Here is a 25,602-nt window from a genome sequence, read left to right as displayed (position 1 = left end):
GCTGAATAAAAGTAATAATTTCTTTCAAAACTCTTCCTGACACCAAACTTTTGAACACTAGTGTGTTTATTTGCTTGTTTGCTTATTTGTAATTTGGTATTAAAATCATTGCAGTCTTGTGTGTGTTTTGCACACTGCACATTGCAATCAGGGGTCAAGCAGATTAAAGTTCCTTATTTTGTCAAAGTAAAGGGATGCTGACAGTCTGTTAAATTCCTAATGTCAATCATCATTGGTTCATGTGTTTGAGTGATAAGTGAACATTTTGCTGTTGTGTGATTTAAAGTCATAAAGCCATTGAATTCACACTGTGTCGTTTGGATGAAAAGGCTTCATATGTGTATCTGCAATAAAAGTACATGTAAGTTCCTGTACAGACAGCTTAGCCATTATCGCAGATGCTTATGGCTCTTGTATGCCAGCCTTATTGAGCTGCACAGTTGAATGTAATAATCATCGTTATTGTTTATTGCTCAAATGTCAGTTAATGTGGATATTTTAATCTGTGGTGCTTTATTCTCCTCTGATTGTGTGATAGTTTATCATTGCTTCTCTGAAAGCTCTTTAGTGCTGCTTATTTCTGCTGGTACTTTGAAGTATATCAGCAGTAATTTTTAAAAAACAGATTTTCATTTTTCCGATATCCACCCTTTTAGGACGGATGGTCGTCGCTGGTCTCTTGCTTCTCTGCCCTCCTCTGGCTATGGAACCAACACCCCCAGCTCAACAGTCTCAGTGAGTGTCTGTGTGTGTTTGTGCTCATGTTCTTTCTGTAGTCCCTCTGTGTTGTTGTATCAACCCTCAGATATATGCATGTCTATTTGGTATTGCATTTGATCCCAAGCCTTAACATTCCCAGAAGGTTTATCCTATTGACTCTGCAGTGGGATAAACTCTAGGTACAAAGCAGCTACCTTTAGCCTGAAGTGAAGCCAGTGGCTTCATATCAGTGCATTCACTTCAAAAGAGTTCTGTCCCCGAAAATTGACTGTAACTCAGTCTGGCTGTTGCTTTCATTGGGGAATCAGTTCAAACCGCACAAGCCCCATTAAAGTCTCTGCAGAAAGTTAAAAAGACATTTTCTTGTTTAGGCCAAATTTTTATTCTAAAGGCTGCAGAGCTTTTATTCAACTCTAAACACAAGGGGAAAAATCTACTCATTAAGAACCAATGTCATTTTTTTTAATTGGGTGAAGCTCACAAAAAATGTCCAGAAATAAGAAATTATATCATAATGGAAATAGAGCCTATTGTTAGGGTCATTTAAGATTTTTTTTACAGTGTGACATTATTTTAATAGCAATTATCATTATGTTTTATAGTAATGATAATGCTTTTTTCCTTTTGGTATTAAAGTAATAAGAAGTTAAATAATGTCACAATGCAGAAAGGCTTAATGGTCCTAAAATTAGGCTTCTTTTCCTTTATGCAAAATATAATTAGTAACTTAGTTGAAATATAATATAACCTAACATTTTCTTAGTTGGTTATTTTAAAAAAGCTATATTACTGCAAATTTTTAAGTTGTATTCTCAGTATTTTTTTCCATTTGGCCTGAATGTTTTGAGGAAAAATGTCCTGCCAAGAGTCAAATTAACAATCAACAACATTATGCCAACAAAGGCAGTTGATTGACAGTCAGGGCAGCCTATGCAATGCCTTCTATCCTTGTAATCCCTCCCTCTCTGCTTCTCACAGTCATCATGTTCATCTCAGGAGAAGCTGCACCAGTTGCCCTTCCAGCCCACTGCAGATGAGCTGCATTTCCTCACCAAACACTTCAGCTCGGAGAGCATCACGGATGAGGATGGGAGAAGATCTCCAGCCATGCGGCCGCGCTCCCGCAGTCTCAGGTACAAACACTTACAGATTCCCATTTCGCAGCAATCAAACGTTGCCCTTCAAGTGAACATGATGTTATGAGTTTGGGATGTCAGCTGGGCCATCAGGCTCTCACTCATTCACTTTTAAAGGCCAAATCTTGAGCTCTGACAGGAAATTGCCACACCTCATTCTCTAGATTCTTGACTCCTCCAAGGTAGCAGACATATTATTCAGCCTTTGTGCCCTTCACATTGATGCCTCTTCACTCCTCTGTCTTCACACTTTCTTTATGCTGCTCTCTGCCTGTCAATGTGTCCAAGTCATATTTCTCCCAAAAAAAATAAAATAAATAACTTTTTATTCGCATGAGAAATCTATTATTTTTCAGTTGTGAAATGAATTTGATGAATTAATTCCACCAGTTCTCATTACTTTAAAGCAAAGCATCTGTAATTATTGAATTTAAAAGAAACTTACATAAAAGTATACTTACAAACTGTCTTTTGGCGTTAAAATAGTACTGTCAAGATTTACTAAAGACGTGCAGTGAATTAGCACTGAAAAGGCATGGACAGTTGTTTTTGTGCTTGACCTTACTGAATGTGTAATCCAAGGAGTTTCCCTTTCAGATGCAAAATTTATGGGAGGAGAGTATTATAATGAATCACACGCAAAGCGATTTACTAATGTTTGCGCTCCTCAAATGACTGGTATTTGCACCATTATTTAACGCCCAAAAAAAGCGTCTTAAACTATTTTGCACTTGAAATGGCAGCAATTGTTGCTAGGAGGTGGCACCACAGAGAATGCGTGGTAGAAGGGAGAGGATTTTTTTCCACACTTATTAATTTATTTGGAATGCCAGAAGAACACATTATCCGAACATATTGTTTGCCAAACCAAGTTATTTTGAATTTGCTTCAGAAAATATAGAACGACTTGGAACCCTCAAGTAGGAGGAATCACACAATACCAGGGCTATCAAAACTCCTTGCAACGTATTTTTTGGCCATTTTACTTAAATTTTTGGTCATTATTACATGTAACAATCTGCGCCTGTGTCATAAGTAGATCACCCGCACCTGATTAGCATCAGCTCTGTTTATTTGCGACTACACTAATTTATGCTGCGCTTGGTATATTGCTTTGGTCGATATGTAAATGAGATGTTGTGTCTTGTTCTTTAATTTGCGCTTTGTTAGTAAATCACCTGCAGAAACACCCCCATCTGCGCTGTTTTGGAATTGCGCTCTCCTGTAGTTCGCCTTAATTTGTAAATCTGGCCCTAAATTTCGGAAGAATTTCCGCTACTTTAATGCTTTGATTAAAAAAAAGAAAAGAAAACATTACAATAATAAGAAAAGGCACAGAGAATAATGAAAATTACCAAAAAAAATTAAATGTCCAAATTCATCATGATTGATGAGAATGATGGGACGTGCGTAGTTGTTGTGAAAATAATATCCCAAAAATGTCACAGACTTTATTCTGATTTAATTAAATTCTACTTATTTTAATGCTGTGATTTAAAAACATAACAAAAAACTGTACTACAATAATGAGAGAATGAGAATCACCACCACTAAAAAAACAAACTCATAAGTTAAATGTCTAAATTCATCTTGGTTAATGTGAATGATAGAGGAGAAATGTATTTTTGAAAATAATATAATATATTTTAAGAAATAAGAAATATGTCAGGCTATCCAAATAAATAAATACATAAATAAAAACTGAATGGTCCTAAAATAGGCTTCAACATAAAATGTTAATTTTTTTTCTTTTGATTCTCATCCACTCTCTTTCTCTGCAGAAGAGTTGTATGTTAGTCACTCACACTTCTGCCCAGGACCTGACAGACTGAATCATTTCTTCCTCAATGCTCTAAAAGAGACCTCCTTCATGAGCTTCTTATCTGTAAACACATCTCTCTTCCTCTCTTTCTTTCCCCTCTGGCTCTTTCTTTTTTTCAGTTAAGATGACTTATTCAGGAAGCACTGGCCTTGCCTCTTTTAGTATCTAGACACACACAGCAGGGGGTTCAGAACTCCAGAATTAGATCCATAAATATTGGATGAGGTAGAGAGGTTTGCTATTGCCACATTTTACAGATTACAGTTTCCCAGGATTATCCATTTCTACTGTTGAATGAAGGGAGAGAAGGATGAAACGACTGGACGGAGGGGGAGGTAGAGTGGACTTGCAGTCAAAGCTAGAACTGGTTAATTAGAGATGAGGAAATGGAGCAGTATTATGCTAATTATGCCCCGGACAGCAGACATGCAGAGAGAATTGACAGGGATGTTTCTTCATGCCGTGGGTTATACACCGTTCTCCATCATTCTTTCTCTTTATATCTTTTAACTCACTCAGACACACACTCGAGGAGTAATGAGCTCAACGTACAGTGGTCACCATCCATCATCCATATGTCAAGTGATTTTGTAGCAGTAGCTGGAGATTAGAATATTATTTAAATAAATACCTCAGTGACAGAATACATCGGTCACTTTCTTGATTCCTGCTGGCTTTTTATTTCTTGAAATTAACGTTAACTTTGATTTACACTTTCACATAATATAAAATGACTATGATGGTGTATGTGGCTTTGTTGGTGATGTCATCCAATTGTGTGTGTGTGTTTGTGTTAGTGCAGACCACTCTGTCACGGCCAATTAACTAGCTGATTTCCCTGGTTTCCAGCTCCTCGGAGGGATTTAGAGGTCATTTCTGTGCTCAACTGTGACACATTTACACACTCTCTTCCCCTCCTCTCTCTCTCTCTCTCTCTCTGGCAGTCCCTTCCTTTGTTTGCCTTTTGTTTAATGTGATAGTATCTCTCTCAACACTCGACACTTTCAGCACTATGATGTTGTGGGTGCTTTTGGAGGTTACAGTCTTTATTCCCTTATTATATCCTAAACATGATGATGTAAGTGACAAAATACGAGGCCGTCTCCTGTGACAAAATACTTTACAGATACTTTAATAAAGTATGTTGTGTGCATGAATAGAATACGGACAGAATGCACTACTGTGCTACAGAAGATTTCTATTTTAAATAAATGCTTTTAAATAAATTGTCAAATTTCACAATATTTTATTTCTACTGTTTTTGATCAAAGACATGCACCCTTGGTGGGTGTAACATGCACCTTTAAAAAATTTAAATGAAAAATTGGATGTTGTCTGCTTCCTGTTTTAGGAATACTACATTTGACATTTTATAGACTGCTATTTGTTAACCGTATATTAGGACATGGGCATATTTAGACACAAAAAAGTCAAAATTCCTTGGAAAAGTAAGAGCACAGCTATCTATGGAAGCTCATTTCCGCCACTGGATAAAAAATAAAAAAAAGGTATTTGAGACTTTTTAGCTTGCAGTTCTGACTTTTTTCTCAGAATTGCATAATACAAACTTGCAATTCTGACTTGTTTCTCAGAACTACATGATATAAACTCGCAATTGTGAGTTATCATGCGAGTTGTTTCTCGCTCTCGCCTAAATGCGAGTTTGTTGCGAGTTGAAATCTCGCAAGTCTAACTTTTTTTCACGCAATTCTGACCTTTTTCTCAGAATTGGGAGTTAAAAACTCAAAATTGTGAGTCATAAAGTCCAAGTCTGAGGGGGAAAAAGACTCTTATGTTCTCAGAATTGTGAGTTTAGCCTGTATCTCACTATTCTGACTTAATTTTGCAAGATATAAACTTTTTCAAAAACATTTTTCATACAAATTTGAGTTTATATCATGCAACACTGACTTTATAATTTGCAACTGCCAGTTTATATCTCTCAATTCTGAGAAAAAAAGAGATCGAATTGTGAGATGTAAGCTTGCAATTGCGAGAGAAAATGTAAGAATTGTGAGTACAAAGTCACAATTATCAGATTGTGTAGGTATGTCAAAGTTTCATACTTAGGGAATGTGTTCAAATATATTCCTCTCTTTTTACTCCTCTATTTCTCTTTTTATGCTTTCTAGAATAAGTGAACAGTCTTTGTTTTGTCCCATAATCACATATGAATAGCTGTTCTTTCCACTGTTCTTTCCAGTATGATCCTGAACAGAACATCTACATCAATTAAATCCATTTGGCTAAAAACTATAATGAGAATCTTTTTACAAGGTCATTTCTCAAAAACATGATGATTTTTGGGGCTGCAAGGACATTTCTGCATCCATCAGAGAAAAATAATTACATTCACTAATTATCATCTGTCTAAATGCAGAATGTTATTGCGCCGCAGGAGGTTCACATTGATTCTTTGCACACGCTAAATTCCTTATTTAATAAAAGTAAAGGATCCGCTCTAAGGCATTTTTTTTTTTTCCCCCCTTGTCTTTTCTCTCTACCTCACTCAGCAGGAGAAATATTCTCAGTGTGATTGTTAATGCAGCTCCCTTCGGCTGCGAATCAATCTCTGTCAGAGTTAACCTTTACTGCAGCGCTGGTCGGATCATAATTTTTGATTGAAATGGCTCTCAAGTAAGTTGAAGATTTGACTAGAATATTTCTCCCCGTCGCTTATCGATACTGACATGCCTGTAGATGAGCCAATTTAGTGTGTAAGTGTGTGTTGGCACATTTCTCAACAGCACCCTGGAGGTTGATCAGATGTGTTATTGTTAGTATGTTTTCATTCTATCAGGAGGTCTAATATGGAGCACAAGCCTTCGATTGATGACTTATAGCATTACCTCATCCTCAAGGTCACATGACCAGCTTACCTTTACTAACAGGAGTGACTCTTGCGGTCCCAGCTGCATTTGTAATCAGTGTCCCTGACTGAAACGCGCACGTACTTGCTTATCTACCCAAGTTGTGCGTCTCAGTATTCTCTGTGGAGCATCTCTGATTGAAGATGCTACTTTGACATGAATGAGGTTGGATATGTCAGAAAATACAGGTGATCCAGTCTATCATCCACGTTAGATTACAGGTATAGGCCACCAAACAACATCTGCAAGAAGGCAGAGGAACATTAGTGTTGAAAATATAGGCTATGATTAGTTAAAAAAAAAGAAAAACGGCCAAGTCCCATTTTTTGATTTCTTCCTCCACTTATTTTTGTTTCTTTATTCTCTTCTTCAGCCCTGGACGCTCACCTATTTCATTTGACCATGAGATCGTCATGATGAACCATGTCTACAAGGAGCGTTTCCCTAAGGTGAGGTCTAAAACTGATGAACTTGCACAACACAAGTATACCGGATAGTCTCATTTTCACAAAATGAGACAGTGCCTCTTTTTTAACCAGAGCGACAGAAGAGAAAGAGAAAATGTCATATTAATGAATTAGTATACATATTAAATATGTAATATGCATATGTAAATATATAATATACATATTAATTAATATACATATTAAAAAAATAAATAATGTTTAACATTAAAATAAAAAGAGCAAGACACTAATTAGCGTGAATGTATAGAAGCAATAAATAAATAATAAATAAATCACTCTCTGTTGCTTGATACCTGTAAAAAAAAAAAAAAACTTTTTTTCTTATTGCCTATAGGGATAATATTAACAAATGTGACTTATTTTCTTTAATTTTTAAATAAAAGAACTTGTAACAAAAAGTGGGTGAGAGAAAGGGTCTTTATAAACACAGAAGTATGCTGTATTGGTGCAAGAACAACAACAAAAATAAAATATAGCTGTAAGCAGCAATTACGGGGCCAAGCACATCAGCGGCAAAATGAGGAGCTAAGTATGGAGCATCAGACCAACTGCAGCAATGAGTAACTGAAGCCATTTTAAGATTATTGTAGTCCAAATGGCTGAAAAATAATTTAAAACTACTAGTAATGACTATTACCTTTTGACCAACAGGTGGCACCGTTATCAAATTGATGTGGTGTGTTTTGTGTGAGGTGACAACTACACATGCAAAGTTTGGTGTCAGTATCCCAAAGCATTGCAGAGATACAGCCTCAAGTGTCATTTTGGCATCATGCCTCAAATTCGTTGTTGTGGTATGCGAAAACGATTTTGTCTATTAAAACGTTTTGTCAGCATAGTCTGAAGATGATATGATTCGATTTTGGTGAAAATCAGGCCAACGGTCTAGGAGGAGTTAGAAAAAGTATGTTTTTAAAGAAAATCAAAAGGGCAGTCTCATTACTTTTTACTTTTACTTTACTTTTGTCATTTAGCAGACGCTTTTGTCCAAAGCGACTTACAAATAAGAAAAAGTAACTAAAACTAAAAAGTTACAACTCTATAAATACTATCTACCCACATATTTAAGAAAATAAAGAAATTAAATAAAATTGACACATGCATATAACAACAACATTTCAATAATAAACATATCAATGAAAAAAATTAAATAAAAAGCTACTACTATCCCTTGCCGGTGTCCCTGCCCGGTGGAGTCGCACGGTAGAGTCGATGGTCTTTACACTCTTTACTTTTTTACTTTTGTCATTTAGCAGACGCTTTTGTCCAAAGCGACTTACAAATAAGAAAAAGTAACTAAAACTAAAAAGTTACAACTCTATAAATACTATCTACCCACATATTTAAGAAAATAAAGAAATTAAATAAAATTGACACATGCATATAACAACAACATTTCAATAATAAACATATCAATGAAAAAAATTAAATAAAAAGCTACTACTATCCCTTGCCGGTGTCCCTGCCCGGTGGAGTCGCACGGTAGAGTCGATGGTCTTTACACTATTTACTTTACTAATTACAATAGGCAGAATTCACAGAAAGCTATTAGCATTTATTAGAAATTTCATTATAACTTTTGACCACAAGGTAGCACTGTCTCAAAACGTTTAGAGTACTTTCAGGTCATGGTCTCAATGGTACATATAAAGTTTCGAAATGGTACACTAATGCATTCGTAAAATATAGCATTTTATATCATAATACTCTATTGTAGTCAATGGCAATTTCATGTTTTGTTCAATTATAGCGCAATAATGAGAGGCACCTAGAGCCACAATCCCGCCAAATTTTTTTATGTGTCCTTAGAATGTGCCCATACATATGTGTGTCAAATTTAGTGAAAATATCTCATTTTGTTTTGGAGTTATAGACATGTTTGTATACGAGTAGATGAAAAATGACTTACTGATGAGTTTGTTTGCATTTTTGTGCCACTTACTATCAAAATTTTGTCAATTGGGCATTAGTATATTGCCGGCACACTATGTTTCTGAATTTCCTACGGTGGTTTCGTGTCGATTGGAGTAACGGTTTCTAAGATATTGGCAAATGTTTTTTAAGCGCTAAAATGCAACATAGCACAAATCATAAGGCAAAACCTGGCAAGTTTGGTACCGCTGGACTCGGCAAGGATTCAGGAGTCTAAAAAGGTGACTCTGAAAATAAGTCAACCCCACCCAAAGTTATAAGCATGTGAATATTTGATTTTACCACTAGGTGGCGCTGCCTCAAAACTTCTCAGGCTCCTTCAGGGCATCGTGCTGATGACCCATACAAAGTTTCCTAACGATACATCAGTGCGTTCGTAAAATATAGCATTTTACGACATAATTCAACATGGCCGACGCCCAAAATGGCTGACATGGGAAAACTCGGCAAGAAGCACCGAATGTAAAGAGACCTTTTTTGTGATTTTTGGCCAAACCATTCACAAGTTATAAGCAAAAATATGCTTTTTTTTTTCGTATCTCCTGACTACTAGGTGGCACAGTGGCCTCAGGTCATGCTTATACGCCAAACCATTGCAGAGATATAGCATCAGATCCATTTTTGCGTGCTTTTCGGCGAATTCGTTAATGTTATTCGAGACCGCTTGGATGAATCGACTTGAATTCCATAACTTTCTGCCAGCATGGTCTGTATATGATCTGAGCCAATTTTGGTGAAAATTGGACGAACCGTCTAGGACGAGGTTTTACGAACAATTGAAAATGGCGAAAAAAATTAACTTTATGAGTTTTTAATTTTGGACTTCATTTGACTCCGCTTAAGCCAAGGATTCAGAAGAAAAATTAATTTTCATTTTGTGGTTAACGGTTCAAAGGTTATTAGCATAAAAAGATTGAAACTTTGGACAAGTGGTGGCGCTAGAGAGTTTTAGTTAGAGACTCCAAACTTGCTGTGGTTAGTATTGAGACTGTCCTCTATCAGTGTGCCAAATTTTACAACTTTCCCGCAATCGGTTCTATGGGCTGCCATAGACTCAAGAGCGGAAGAAGAATAATAATAACGCCAACAAAAACAATAGGTGCATAAGCACCTTCGGTGCTTGGCCACTAATAAATGAAACTAACAATTAAGTGTTTTTGAAAAAATGTACAGTAACAAATTGTGGGTGGCTGGATGTCTCTGTTTCTCCATGGCTTGACCTTTTTTTCAACCTAGCACTTACCAGGACCTTTCTGTCCCACAGGCTACTGCTCAGATGGAGGTACGACTGGCTGATTTCATATCCTCCTCAGCTCCTGACAAAGTCATGCCTTTAGCTGACGGCGTCCTGAGCTTCATCCACCACCAGGTCATAGAATTGGCTCGGGACTGCCTGGACAAATCCCGTGAGGGTCTCATCACCTCCCGCTATTTCTACGAACTACAGGAGAACCTTGAGAAGCTACACCAAGATGTGAGTATGCAAAGATGTGGAGAGTATGTAAGGAGTTGTCAGCAAGGGTATTGACTCCTTGTCCTGCAAGGTCTTGCTTGTGGATCCCTAAACATAAATTTATGTCTGCCAAAGTGGTGATGTCATCACATCAGGGCAGAGGTCATCTCTAGACAGCTGGGGTGTCATAAACAGCTCTATCTCATGTGAATTTGGTTCCCTCACGATTGTTCGTTCTTCTGTTGGGTCTGTGGTCACCTGTCACATCTGCATTAGTCAGGATACAGGTCGCTGATGTCTTGATTAGCTCAGTCACAGTGCCACAGGGGCAGCGTTATGACTCCCAGAGGTCCCATTCCGATTCCACAAATCATGTGTGTGTAGGAATGTACCAGAGTGTGTGTTTGTTGTGTAGGGTTGGAAGTGGGGGTGCAGCACCTTCCTGATTTTAATTTCACACTCCAGTAACCACCACTGGTGACGGATGAGTATCCTAGGCACCCAAGAGGAGGGTGCGGGGCGGGAGAGAGAGAAAGGGAGGGAGTGAGAATGGAAGGGAGGGATCAGGTCAGGTTTTCCCCTCTTTCGGTTGGTTGTCCATTACCATCCCGTAGCTGTTGCCTGCCAGAATCGAAAATGTGCACATCGTGATCTCATGCAGTCGCCGCGCCATCACCGCAGCCGTACTTGGCATTCAGGCGAGTAGGGATGACATCATCCAGCCCGTGCTAATTGGCTGATTTAGTTTGGGAGCCGATGGTGACAGGTGGGCCAGACGGGGATCGCGGTATAAACCGCATCTTCAGCAGGTGCGCTCAGAAAAGCATTCCTGACTTCTCCATTTAACGCTTCCTCGCTCGCTGAGAGGATGTCCCGTGTTTCGTGGCAGAGGCGGCTGGAGGAAGAGGAGGTTCTTCAGCAGATTTTAGAGCGCTGGGAGCAGAGCGCGGTCAGAAACCATGTGGATCTAACAGTTGAGTTCCTGATTGTTTTTACTTTGCAGAGTTGCATTGAAGGTCATAGTCTGATAGCTGCTGTTTTATGTTTTAGAATTGTGGACACACCAGTGGTATGAAATTTACCACTCAAAACATGGACTATGACTAGAATATTTTCATGCCTGATACCTGCTATTGTTTACTTTAATCAAATTGTGAACTGTAGAAAGTTATTTTTAATATTTGTCAGCGTTATAGTTAATGACTACAGAATTTAGTTATTAACATTCTGGGTGATACCAGCAATATAATACTGATTTTGATAATATGATCGTGATTATAATTATACACTATTTTATATTGAAAAAAATGTGCTTAATTAAATGACTGCCAATATATATTTAATATTGACCAATAGTAATAAATGAACACAAAATCATTAGTATTGGCTCATAACTGATCCCTAATTCGTATTGTACGATGTTTTAGTAACAGTTCCTTTCATCTTCTCTTTTTTTTCTTTTGGTTCTCTTTCTATAAGATCTTTATCTTCATTTATAGGCTTTATTTATTAAACTGGACATTTGTCTTAAGGTCAGACTAGTTTTACCTTTTTAAATGACCAGTCTGTATCATTCAGTCTCCCATGGTTGCATCATTAAAAACCACAGGAGCCAATCTCAAGGTTGGGTCATTGGCTGTGACCTGGCTGTCACCATGACGTCTGGCCCTAGAGGAATCCTGAGAATCCTCTATTGACCTTATCTTCGCTTGACCTTATTGACCTTATGTATAACTTAATATAGAGTATCTCATTTCATCTAGTTTAAGGTATGCTAAACCAGATCCCTCCCTTATCCTATATCTCTCACTGCTAGTACTTCTGTTTGTCTATAGTGTATTTACTCATAGTGCAGAGACCTTTTATTATACTGAGTGTGTGTGATTCACTGGCGGTTTCATTACCTGAATAAATTATTCAGAGGCTGATTAGACATCCCCTGAGGTGGCAGTGCTGTCTGTCAGAGATGGCTCTATTACTGTCAGCCGGCTGTTTAACCATCTACTCTGAACAGGTCTTCTCTATCCTATTGATGAACTCTCTCCTTTCTGCTGCTTTACACTCTTCCTTTTTATGTACTCTCTTTGTACACCTCATTCAGCTATCTCTTATTGTAGTGCTTTGAGTATCAAAAATCTCCAGTGGTATTGCTTCTGACTCATTTGTCACTGTGAAAGCGGAAGGTCAAGTTAAAAGCATTACATTTTAGGATATAATATTCCACCCAGTGTGCTCTAATTTGTATATAATATGTATTGTTCATTTTAACAAATGTAGATCATTAAGGTGTTCAATTCATAAAAGTACACGCTGAATACTGTGATTTAGTATGATAGTATGCTATTTCAAATCTATTGTTTTTTTTGTGTTTGTTGCTAGGCTCATGAGCGTTCAGAAAGTGGGGAGGTGACATTTGTCACCCAGCTGGTTAAAAAGCTGATGATAATCATCGCCCGACCCGCCCGTCTGCTGGAGTGTTTGGTAAGAACTGATCATTTAAAGGGCTCTAATCTGGACATCATTTGTACTGAGGCTTCAGAGCAAACTATGCTTTTCCATAGTTAATGAAGCACATGCTTAGTACCGTATAATTAAAACGCTAGATTTGCCTTGAGGAAATGTGCATGTTGAACCAAGGCCACATTGTAAAGCATGTATTTGCTGTATTGTTAAAAAAAAATCACGCCAGACATTATAGAAAGACATGTAAATACAAAAGCTGACTACCACACAAAGCAGCAGGGCTCCATGTCTGTGGCCATATGTGTATTTTGAGTAATATGGTGCATTCAGTAATATGACAACATACAGTTCAGCTCAGCACTGATGGAGGACCAGCAGCTGAGAGAGCAATGAGCTGTTAAACTATTCTGCTTCATGTGTGCACAATGCATCCCAAATACCTCAGTGTGGCACCTGGATACAAACCTGCCTCAATAAACGCACAAAAAATATTCTAAACTGTTCATTAAATGAATGACAGTCATATTGGCCCTTGCTGGGCCTTTTGTTTGTTTGTTTGGCTGGCTCTTATTTTCTTTCCAGTCTTTAATTTTTTTTAATGATATTTTGTAGAAAAACTGTATATGTAGAATTACTTCAACTTTTTGTGTGAATGACCCTGAATAAGAAGACGCTTTTAACCTGTCACAAAATGTTGATGAAGTCCTATGAATATAATGATTATAAATATTTGTCTGAAATCAGGATTTAAAAAACAAGTAATAAGTTTATCATTATTTGAAAATTTTGTTCAGACATATTTGATGTTTGATCTATATTCCAGACAGCATCAGAAATGTACAAAAATGTTGTAATTATATATGTATTATAATGTAATTATAGAGTAATATCTCTAAAATAAATTAATGTTAATGTTTCCAATACCTTAATTAATTATAGAGTAACATCTCTAGAATAAATTAAATGATTGGGGATTGAGTGGGACTGAGTTGATGTCAGATTTTAATATTCATGTCATGTGAATATTCTCCCTATGTGTGTTGTAGGAGTTTGATCCAGAAGAGTTCTACCACCTGTTAGAGGCTGCTGAAGGTCATGCTAAAGAAGGTCAGGGCATCAAGTCTGACATCCCACGATACATCATCAGCCAGCTGGGCCTCACCAGGGACCCCCTTGAGGGTAAGAATGCTACTTAAAGTGGCCTCAAAAGCATTTGAACAGTAGGCTACACTTAAAAGTTGTACGAGATACAAAAAAAATAAAACTGTGTCATTTGCAGAAATAAATGCTACTTGATTTAATGCTTTCTTATCTAATACATTGACACATTTTTAAGTGTGGCATAAGTGTCCAAAAGCTTTTGGGGATTGTATGAAGCAACTCTGTTATTAGGTTTGTTGTGTTAAATCAGGAACTACAATGACATTTATGTTGTTTTTCCAATGACATCTGTTTGCTTTCTTTCCATTTTTTCACACTCGCTCTCTAGAAATGGCCCAGCTGAGCAGCTATGACAGCGGTAACCCTGAAACACCAGAGACAGAGACAGATTCCACAGACGTGAGTAACAGAATTGAGTCTTTAAAAGAATTGAAGTCTTCAATGACTCTGTTGATTCTGTATAATAACATTCCACTAAGACCAAGTGCTTGTATTCATATGCAGAGTCGAGGAGCCACCGTACAACCACTCCAGCCTCAGCCTCAATCCAAAACTAAAACTCCACGTGAGGAAGACTTCGAGACCATTAAACTCATCAGTAATGGAGCCTATGGGTAAGAGAGTAGGATTTCACTACTGCAGCAATTACTAAAAATACCTAAGACCTTTGAAATGTGTAATTGTCTAATTGGCTCTCTACCCTTTTTTTTAATAATCATAGAGTTAGAAGGCCATTAAAAGCTCAATAGTAATACATGCCTCTCTCCACTCAGGGCTGTGTTTTTGGTGAGGCATAAGGAGACCCGTCAGCGATTTGCCATAAAGAAGATCAACAAGCAGAACCTGATCCTGCGAAACCAGATCCAGCAGGCCTTTGTGGAAAGAGACATCCTGACATTTGCAGAGAACCCTTTTGTTGTCAGCATGTTCTGCTCTTTTGAGACGAAGAGACATCTTTGCATGGTTATGGAGTATGTGGAGGGTAAGAAACACACTTTGTGGAGGATGACTATGTTCATGGAGGACATCACTATAGGATGCACCACAGAGTAATGCTGTAGTTGAAAGTGTTTGTGTGTGTCTGAAGGTGGGGACTGTGCCACTTTGCTGAAGCACATTGGGGCTCTGCCTGTGGACATGGCACGCATGTACTTTGCTGAGACTGTTCTAGCACTGGAGTACCTTCACAATTACGGCATCGTGCACAGAGATCTCAAACCTGACAAGTAAGCACATGTAAAACCAAACCACAGTGTTTGTAGTTGACTTTCTGTCATTGATTTAAGGGTTTTTCATTTATTCTTTAAATTCCATCTCACTTTCTAAGAATATAAAAACATGCTTGTTAGGCTGGAACAGATCAGTTGTCTTTGATTTAGATAGCTTTTTAGATAAATGGATGGCCTTTTCATATTCACTGATGTCAGAATAAAGAATGGCTTGTTTTTCAACAGTCTCCTGATTACTTCAATGGGACACATCAAACTGACAGATTTCGGCCTGTCCAAGATTGGTTTAATGAGCTTAACAACCAATCTATATGAGGGCCACATTGAAAAAGATGCCCGAGAATTTCTGGACAAACAGGTAAAGAGATTTTGCATTTTGTCTCTTTCATTATTTACTGATTTATTAAAAGGAAACTGTGGAGTCTCAAAATCTCTTTCTTTCTCTCTCCATCAGGTGTGTGGTACTCCTGAATACATAGCGCCTGAAGTCATTCTGAGGCAGGGCTATGGAAAGCCAGTGGACTGGTGGGCTATGGGAGTCATCTTGTATGAGTTTCTTGTGGGATGTGCTCCCTTCTTTGGGGATACACCTGAGGAACTGTTTGGACAAGTCATCAGTGGTTAGTGTCGTATCTGGAAAAAAATGCCAAAAATAATATTTTCTTAAAAATTTCATCATGAGAAACATGATGTATAACATTATACAAATTTGAGTGCCCAAACTTTTGACTTGTATGGTATGTGAAGTCAATTATTATTATTATTAGTCTTACTTTCCTAATCAGTGTAATCTGCTTTACCGGTCTGTAATTCATTTTGAAAATCTTAATACACTCCTAAATTAAGGCTGTTCTTGTGCCATCAAAATACTCTGTGAACCTAATTCTGTTGTTGTTGAGAGTACTTTCAGAAATATGATTCTGTATGTGTGATTCAATAGATGAGATAATCTGGCCAGAAGGTGATGAAGCTTTGCCTCTAGATGCTCAAGATCTCATCTCCAAACTACTGCGGCAAAACCCCCTGGAGCGTCTGGGAACAGGTCCTCTAGCACACAAACTAATACTTACACAGACTCTGAATTCTTTTTGATCTCCTCCCTGGTTAAGTCTTAGAAGAGTGACTTGACTGATCTGCTGAGATTAATAGTGTATGAATGAACCTGAACAGAAAGAGGACTTTTTTCAATGCTATCCTATATCTCTGTTTTTTGAGAAATATTTGAAGAGATGTTCTCTCTCCCTGTCTTACAGGGAGTGCGTTTGAGGTGAAACAGCACCGTTTCTTTACTGGTCTGGACTGGAACAGTCTCCTGAGGCAGAAGGCAGAGTTCATTCCTCAGCTGGAGTCGGAGGATGACACTAGCTACTTTGACAGTACGTATTCAGGCTGCAGAGACTGTAGAGAAATTTATAAAAAGACACTTTATTCTCTACCTGCAATACAGATGCACACCACATGGGTTTACATTCTCTTAGCACTATTTGAAATTTCTTTCTACAACCCTATAGCACGCTCAGATCGGTATCATCACGTGGACTCGGAGGAAGAGGACGACACAAATGATGATGACCATCTGGAGATCCGTCAGTTCTCCTCCTGTTCACCACGATTCAGCAAGGTGTGAAGTAACACATGCTAACACTCTTAACAACAGCAAAAGTACTGCTTTTCAGTATTGCTTTTTCTTCTGTTTGCCTTTTGAACTTAATCTGTCTTCTCCTCTCCATCTCTACCTGTCGGTCTGCCTTTTTCAGGTATATAGTAGTATGGAGCGTCTTTCCTTGCATGAGGAAAAGCGCACCCCTCCTCCCACTAAGCGCAGTCTTAGTGAAGAGGGAGGAGAGCGTATTAATAGTCTCAGTGGCCTAAAGTCTCGAGACCGGAGTTGGCTGGTGGGCTCACCTGAGATGTGAGTGAATAACCTGAAATGATTCTGATAAACAAATCATAGATTTCATAGTCATGTATTTTTTAAAAATACATTCGCCGTTTGTTCAACATGGTGTAATAAACTGGACGTTTGGTCTTTTGTAGCCTAAGGAAGCGACTCTCTGTTTCCGAGTCATCTCACACCGAGAGCGACTCCAGCCCGCCTCTGACTGTACGTCGACGCTGCTGCTCGGCCATCATCGAGATGCCTCGATTCGCCATTTCCAGCGAAGAGGACGGTGGTGTGGGGGGCAGGAAGACACCTGTGAGGGGCCCTCGTGGGGAAGATCTGCCTCAGGCCATACCAGAGCTCCCTGTGGAGAGAGAGCTCAGGCTGGATGAATCACCAACCACACCAGGCTCCACTTCCAGCCAGATCAACCAATCCACAGTCACACGTCAGTCTTGAATTATTCTGGGAACTAATATCTGTTCTAGCTTTAACAGGAAATTGTTAAAAATATTTTTAAGACAGGCTCTAGACTTAATGAGATGTGTAAAAAAAAAAAAAAAAAAAAAGCGTATCAGTAATGTATAATAATAAGATTAAACACTCAATTTTCAGTTAAAGGCATTTCATTATTGAATTCAGAGATGTCATTGTCTAGCTCAGTTTAGTTAAATAGTATCTGTGAAATCAAATTGATGATAATCACTAGAAATGAAGTGTCCCATAATGGGCCATTCTGATAGGTTGCTATTTTCTGTTGTCATATCTCTGCAAATTTTTCATTTGTTTGATTTCAGCTGGTAGTTCTGGTGACGTGTTGGATCGAGCTTCTCGCTACAGTGCTGAAGGATCTGAAAACTCTACTCCTAAAGCCATCAGCGATTTGGCAGCTCGTAGAGCTCGCCACAGACTACTGTCAGGAGATGCAGAGAAACACGCATCACGTCCACTTAACAAAGTTATCAAGTCAGCTTCAGCAACTACCCTCTCACTTATGATCCCTACTGGTAAGTCACAATGATCATTGTGATTTTGCCATGCAAAAATTGTTCTTTTGTGGAAGACATATGACGATAGATTAACAATACTAATTATTCTGCTATCCTTATGACTTGTTGATAGAAATATTTTACCAGGACCAACATGGACCATGTCTTACTAGTCATTGGATTGAATTGGCTGTCTCTATCTTTTAGAAAAAATGTATGTGATGGACTGTCACACTTTAACTGCAGCACAGTTTCTTTTTTCTTGTCATGTCAGATCACCACGGTGCCTCTCCTCTGGTCAGCCCCATGTCCCCTCACTCTCTCTCGTCTAACCCCTCATCGCGTGACTCCTCACCCAGCCGAGACCTGTCCCCAGCTGTCTCCAGTGTCAAACCCGCCATAGTCATCCACCGAGCTGGCAAGAAATACGGTTTCACCCTGCGTGCCATCAGGGTTTACATGGGAGACACAGACATTTATACTGTGCACCACATGGTTTGGGTGAGTATGGCATGAGTATGGGTGATTCTGTTATTCTTCATGATGCAGTTAGACTGCACCAGTTTTTGTTTTTGAGTGCTCTAATATTTGCTTTGCAGCACGTAGAAGATGGGGGACCTGCTCATGAGGCTGGACTGAGAGAGGGAGATCTCATCACACATGTTAATGGAGAGCCTGTCCATGGACTTGTGCATACAGAAGTTGTAGAGCTCATTCTCAAGGTACATTGGCAGCCCTAATCTGATGAACATTGTTGCTTTAGAAATGAATGATTTTCAGATTAATTTCTTTTTATGTTGCAGAGTGGAAGTAAGGTGTCCATTTCTGCTACGCCCTTTGAGAATACATCTATTAAAGTTGGCCCTGCACGCAAAACCAGTCACAATTCCAAAATGGCCCGGCGCAACAAAAGAACCAAAACCAGAGAAGGACAAGACAGGTGAAGCCTAACGTTTACCATCAAATCCAAATGCTTAAGTCACACAAAGTTCTTCCCGTTTCAGTTCCTCAGACTTATATTTGGTGTTCCATTTATGGTTTGTATATACTTGTATATCCACTACAGTAAGAAGAGAAACTCCCTGTTTCGTAAGATCACCAAGCAGGCGACCCTTCTCCACACCAGTCGTAGCCTGTCCTCTCTGAACCGCTCAGTCTCATCAGGTGAAAGTGTCCCAGGGTCTCCCACGCACATGTCCCCTCGTTCACCCACACAGGGCTGTCGTTCCACACCTGACTCTGCCCACTCAGGTGAAGCTCCATACAAACTAATGCCAATATGATTTTGATGCATGTAATGTCATTTCAAATCATTTTCTCATTTCCTTTAACGTTGTTATCTAGATACACTATTGTAATTAGTTCCCCATTATGAAATCAATATCCTGTCTTAAGTAATTTCATTGATCTTCATATTTCTTTTTAAAAGTTTAATCTTTAATCTTTAACCTTAAACTTTCTCTTTCTTTAATGCAGTTGGTGGGAACTCTTCCCAAAGTAGCTCACCTAGCTCCAGTGTGCCAAACTCTCCTGCCAGTTCTGGTCAGATCAGACCCAGCTCCTTGCATGGTCTGGCTCCCAAACTACAGCGCCAGTACCGCTCCCCCCGCCGGAAGTCAGCAGGCAATATCCCATTATCCCCTCTGGCTCGTACACCATCGCCCACCCCTCAGAGCACCTCCCCACAGCGTTCTCCTTCACCCCTGCCAAGCCACTCACTCATCACTTCTTCAATAGGCCAGTCTTTCCCTGTCAAACTCCACTCTTCACCTCCATTAGTAAGACAGATATCCCGCCCAAAGAGTGCAGACCCTCCTCGCTCTCCTCTGCTCAAACGTGTCCAATCGGCTGAGAAGCTTGCATCCTCTCTTTCTTCTTCATCCTCCTCTCCTTCTCCATCCTCTGCTGCTGATAAAAAGCTGCCAGTTGGTGCCAGCCGCAAACACAGTCTTGATACCTCACATTCAGATTTTAAAAAAGAGATGCTGCAGCGAGACCCCAGTCTACAGAGCCTGCAGGAGTCAGCTGGTGAGACTCTAATGGGAGGAAGAGTGTCTCCAGCAGAAAAGGGCAGCCTGCAGAAAAGTTCAGTTCGTAAACTGGGCAGGCAAGAAGGTCCTGAGTCTGGAACTGGAACTCTGGGACTTATTTCTGGGAAGAGTAAACTGAAAGACAAGCTCTCTGCCATACGCCAGGATCGTGCTGAGCGTCGCGAGTCTCTTCAAAAGCAGGATGCAATCCACGAGGTGGACTCCTCAGAGGATGAGACAGATGAGGGGTCGGAAGATAGCCAAGATGGACGTAGGATAAGCTATGTTCCTCCGAGCCATGTCTTGAGGCCTACTACTGTAATGGCCTCTCCCCAAACAATCAGGATGGGACCAGCAGCTCCACCAACACTAGGACTGTTGTCCTCAACGGTTGCACCCCCAGGCTTACCTCAGCCCAGCAGAGGACTGCAGATAGAAAGCCAAAGTACCACTCAATCTCAGACACAAACTTCAGCCTCACTGTCAATGCAAGGTACAGCCAAGCCCCCAGAACAGAATCCTACAACCTCTATTGTGGCCCAAGTCTCCAGTTCAACACTAGCTGAAGAGTCAAAAAAGAAAGGGTCAACGGCACAGGACTCTCAATTCAGTGTTAGGCCTTCTCCACCTCAACCCATCCCTCTATCCAGCACCTTTTCCACCCATGGTAGCGCCTTTACCTCTGTCAACAAAGACCCATTTGTCAAACCCACCACACCTCCACTGGATCCTCGGAGGACCCCCAAAACTTCTGAGCCCAGGTCCAAAACCAGTGGTAAAATGGATCCTAGCACTGCTTCTGTAGTGACCAGGGATGTCCCTGTTGCTACCACACCAACTGGAGGCATCACCAAGGAAATGAAGGAGGCTGACAATCGCAGACAGGCTGCCGCTGCTGCTACTGCCGCTGCTGCAGCCTCTCCATCAACTCCCTCTGAGAGTGGAATGGACAAAGTTGTGTCTCAACTGGCCACTGTGGCTAAGAATGTGCCTGGCCCTGTCAAACTCAACATCCCAGGTACTAAAGAGGCCTCAGAGCGGACAAAGGACCAGCGTCCCCAGACAGATCCCACCCACCCAAAGATAAAAGAATGTCGTCCGGAGCGTCCTGATTCTCCTGACCGCTTGAGTCCATCTGCTGCTTCTGGCTCCCAGTCTCCACAGCTGACTGAATCTCCCTCTAAACAAACATCATCTAAATCTGAGCCAGCCTCAACTTCTCAGAGATCTTTAGAGGTCCCAGGGACTTCCAAAAGGTCAATTCCTCCAAACTCCCAAGCTGAGGAAGAACATCAGGATAGACCAGGGACTCCGAGAAGTGGCCCCGCACCAAGGCCTAGGTCTGAAGCACAATCTCAGGCCCAAGCAAAGCCTAGTTCCACTACTTCACGAGACAAATCCAACAAGACAACGTAGCAGCCTTGCAGAAAGACCTCCAGCTTTCTCCAGCTTTAATTTAACTTGGCTATGACAGACAAATACACATTGTAACACAAAGTAGTTGTCCTGTTTAATGTCAATATCCCTGTGAAAAGACTGTGGAAAGACAAGACAGAGGAAGAGATGGAGGTGTTTACAGATGATCTCAACAGCTTAATTTCAGAATGTTTTATGCTCTGCCATTTAAATAACTGAGGCTTCATAATTGTTAGTTTTTCTTGTTCCTTCTTTTTGAGTATTTTTCTCAGCAGCTAGAAAACCTGGAAAATTGCTTCGGTCTGGGCCCTTAGAGACAGAAACCATGTCCACTTACAGTATATTACCTCTTCATATTATCTTTATATTACTTTAATAATCTTCTCTTGTAGTAGGTATAGTTGTGCCTTAAAGCAACACCTCAGCATTTCACTTGTATTTCTTTCTGCCTGTTCATCTTTGGAGGAAGACATATTGCAGCAATAAGAGTAGCGTATCCCGAGCAATTTTCACAAACACACAAAGTTGATTTCATCACATCTGTAGTATATAAAGAAAAACCAAACTGCGTTTTCCATCTTTCTCACTTGTACTTGTGTCAGCTTTCAATTGTGTTGGACAGCTGTGAGATGTTTGTCTATGAAAATTCAACCTGAGATTTTCCCTTTGGCACAGCCATCACTAATGTTGTATATGGTAACTGAAATTTGGATGTATAATGGGGAGAATGATGGCCATTAATTGCATTAATTACCTCTTTACATGTTACTCATTGTTTCTAATAAGAAATAAACATGTTTTTAGAAATTATTTGGAATTACTCTGTATAATAAATCATGTGATCTTTGGCCATCATTCAGATCCCAATAAAGTTATGTCAAGCTACATTTTAGCTAAAGACATTACTTGTAAATTGCACATCATTATGTGTAGGTTTTGTTTTGTTTTGTTTTGTCTTTGTTCAGAATTTCAAGCGGACCATTTTATTTCTTGCTCTTCAGCTTGCCTGTTTTATTTTCTCTCATTTTAATATCTGGACCAATTAGCTGTTGTCTCTGTATATTTGTTTGCTTTTTTGTTTTCTTATTTCAGCAGACTTGTCTGTGGTGTGTGCGTGTGCCTGTGTACAGAAGCATGTTTGAGTGTTTGTTTGTGTGGGCTCTTATATAATGCATATTTAAAAAAGTCTGTTATTTGTTAGTTTTATGCCCTAAACAATAGGGAGTGTGTTTTTGACTGGTGTCCTATCTTTGCCATATCAGCTCTGTCTGATTCAGCCCTTCGTCATATACCAGGCAAAGATGTATTTGCACAAACCCTTTTTTATTTTGTGTGTCAATAATATGAAAACCAATAAATACAGTATCCGGTTAGATCCCAGTTGGGGTCTTGAGGGGTTTGACCAGTAAGTGAGACTGTGGTACGTTGTCATATTATCTTGACATAATGTGTTAACACACTAATTTATTTAAAGGTTAACCTGTGGAACTTTGATGTTTTAACCACATTTTACATCTATAATCAAAACCAGTTGTCTGTATGTTTCCACTCAGTTTACCTCTCCATTTTTTCTCAGTGTTCGACACTTGCCACTTGTATAAAAGGTCTAGTTGCTAAGAGCAAGTCAATCCTTAAAGTAAAGGCTCTTTCCAACACACTCCTGCCCTCCTTTTGACCTTGCCCACATAGAAATGTAAAGTGTTTTTAGTTGGTCTTTATAACTGATTGTGATTGAGTCACATGATGATGGTATGTACAGTTACGCTATAACCTTATTCATGTTTTGTCCATACAAAATGTGAATGGATGTCTTGCACACTTTAAGGAATGGAGCTGTTGATCGCATTGCAGCCTGAAGCTTAATTCCTGATTAACCTAATTAACCTGGGCACCATGATCAGTGATAAATGAACTTGTGGTGAGAATGCCATTTGGATGAAGTTGGAAATGCATCTGTGGGCAGTCAGGGTTATTAGAGTGTTTGACCTGTTGGGTCTAGAGAACATCCTACATACTAGTGGTCAAGGCGTAAATACACAGTTAAGAACAACACTTAACCATTATGTCCACAAGTGATGACTTACAACTGAATCCCACTCCAAAGTTATCATTCTCAAACCCCAAAATGAATCTCCATTTAAACTAAATTGGGAGGGCTTATAGAAACTGCCCTTAAATGTTTACATGTGTTTTGAAAGATCATTTGTGAACAGCACACTAGTGCATTATGTCTAAAAAATGTGTCATACGTGTAGTGCGAGTGTTCAGGCACATTTTGTAGCTTAGATGATGGCAGACCACTAGTGATTTCCTTTCTGGCTGTATTGCATTTGAGATTTTACAGGGTGTAAAGACATTAAGGAGTTGTTGCATTCACTCGATAAGCCTAGTATCTAGTTTTTCACTAATTTTTTACATGTAGTCTCTGCTTCACATTCTACCTGTTGTGCTCTTAACAAAAAATGAAAACCGTGTGTAAATGTTAAATTCATCTCTGCTCCCTTTTCTAAAGTCGTGAGCTGCCTTGGGCTGTAAAAGTGAACGCTAACTGCCTTCTCATGTACGTGATGGGGATGATGATGATGATGGTTGGGCTATTTGTTGAGCTGAAGTCTGGTGTCAGAAAGCCTGCAGTGGTCATCCGTCAATGTCCCGTAGCCACATGCCACCATGCACGCACTAGTGAAATGTAATCTCGCACACCGTCTAGAGCAAATTTAGCCGCCACCTCTCACCTGTGGTATAGCTTGGCTCTTTGAACGAAAACACCTTTGGAGCACACATACACGCACTACTTATATCTGCCTACCATAAACACGCTTATAGACTCGATGTCCAACCACTGCCCTTTCCTAATGTCTGTTTGTGTTTGACCCAAATGGCAGCACAGATGGGATGGTTTACTTTCATGTAAATATTTTTAAGTCTGGTGTTCTGAGTGTCTTTAATATGAAAAGAATTGAAGTTATTTGGTGTGCAATGGCCACTGCCTTAGACATGATGCATAGATGGAATGGGACAATGACTAGATATTGTGTGTATTTTAAGATCTGACACTCAGTAACAAGGGAGTCAATGGTGATACAGTGGTGTTATGGATTTAGGGCACTGTCCATGTGTCAGTCATGCTTTGTCCAAGACTAAAGGAGACAATGTGGTTGTACAGACACAAGTGAAAATAAATGGGCAAAGAAAAAAATCTGCTAGAGTTAAACCAGTGCAATATCTTACAATTTTCTATTGTGGTAAGACGCATGTTTGTTGTTAATCCTACCTTATGAATAATAAAGATTTTTTAAAGTACCTCAGCATGTGGCTTGTATTTATTCATGTGAGACATTAAATTGGATCTACCAAAGATGTTGCTGACAGCAAATGAATAATAGTGTTGCATTCAAGAGAATGCTTTTCATCTGGAATGGAATTGCAAAAATTACTTTTCAAGCAAGTTTAAAACATGCCTGTCTTCCATTGCTTGAACGAACAGAACTACAACACTGAATATCAAAAGTATAATACTTATCTGCAGAAGTGAAACTGTAAAAATATATTTCTTCTTGTACTTAGAGTACAGATGTAAAAGTAGTTGGTCTCTAAAGCTCTATTAAACACTTCACTTGGATGTTCTTTAGTAAAAAATAAATAAAAACCATATTAAAAATTAGGGACATTTTCCATGATGCAGTTAAATCTGCTCAATGTTGCATAGGAAGCAAGTTTTAAATAAAGAAGAGCGTTGAAAAATTCACTCTCAGCTCATTTCCCCTTACTTTAAGCATGTTAAATGGATCCCTAATGGACAGTTATTTAGGTATTTGCTCACCCACCTGTCATGAGCTTGTTTCAGGGAATTCATTGCCATAATGAATGCAGAAGACTGTCGGCATAAGACGTAAACACCATTTTAACAGGCATAGCATGCCAACGCTAGGCATTGACAAGACAAAGTAATGAAGTCCATTAGATTCTGGTGAGTGTGTTTTCCCGGGCCTCTTAGATGGGCTGAGCGTATGTTCGAGAGCTGTTATGCCC

At 39.4% G+C, this 25,602-nt stretch overlaps 1 protein-coding gene across 1 annotated transcript in view; it reads left to right on the top strand.

Annotated features, from left to right (window-relative positions):
* Positions 1-24,871, top strand: part of LOC306845392 (microtubule-associated serine/threonine-protein kinase 2-like) — a gene marked incomplete at its 5' end in the record, with an annotated part of 129,825 nt that extends 104,954 nt beyond the window's left edge. Inside the window, 23 exons of the mRNA XM_079378168.1 lie at positions 657-735; positions 1,699-1,853; positions 6,922-6,997; positions 10,212-10,421; positions 12,780-12,881; positions 13,910-14,042; positions 14,353-14,423; positions 14,529-14,638; positions 14,798-15,006; positions 15,112-15,250; positions 15,479-15,611; positions 15,708-15,873; positions 16,194-16,295; positions 16,507-16,629; positions 16,765-16,874; positions 17,011-17,165; positions 17,291-17,583; positions 17,933-18,142; positions 18,399-18,625; positions 18,724-18,846; positions 18,928-19,064; positions 19,191-19,375; positions 19,601-24,871. Of these exons, the coding sequence (XP_079234294.1) occupies positions 657-735; positions 1,699-1,853; positions 6,922-6,997; positions 10,212-10,421; positions 12,780-12,881; positions 13,910-14,042; positions 14,353-14,423; positions 14,529-14,638; positions 14,798-15,006; positions 15,112-15,250; positions 15,479-15,611; positions 15,708-15,873; positions 16,194-16,295; positions 16,507-16,629; positions 16,765-16,874; positions 17,011-17,165; positions 17,291-17,583; positions 17,933-18,142; positions 18,399-18,625; positions 18,724-18,846; positions 18,928-19,064; positions 19,191-19,375; positions 19,601-21,570 (5,218 nt within the window). The 3' untranslated portion in view covers positions 21,571-24,871. The remainder of the gene's footprint in view (positions 1-656; positions 736-1,698; positions 1,854-6,921; positions 6,998-10,211; positions 10,422-12,779; positions 12,882-13,909; positions 14,043-14,352; positions 14,424-14,528; positions 14,639-14,797; positions 15,007-15,111; positions 15,251-15,478; positions 15,612-15,707; positions 15,874-16,193; positions 16,296-16,506; positions 16,630-16,764; positions 16,875-17,010; positions 17,166-17,290; positions 17,584-17,932; positions 18,143-18,398; positions 18,626-18,723; positions 18,847-18,927; positions 19,065-19,190; positions 19,376-19,600) is intronic.
* Between the last annotated feature and the right edge of the window lie 731 nt (positions 24,872-25,602).

Source organism: Barbus barbus (genome assembly GCF_936440315.1).
Source record: "Barbus barbus genome assembly, chromosome: 25".
In the NCBI taxonomy this organism is placed as follows: Eukaryota; Metazoa; Chordata; class Actinopteri; order Cypriniformes; family Cyprinidae; genus Barbus; species Barbus barbus.
Note: the sequence above shows the minus strand (reverse complement) of the source record. Positions and strands in the feature narration are given on the sequence as shown.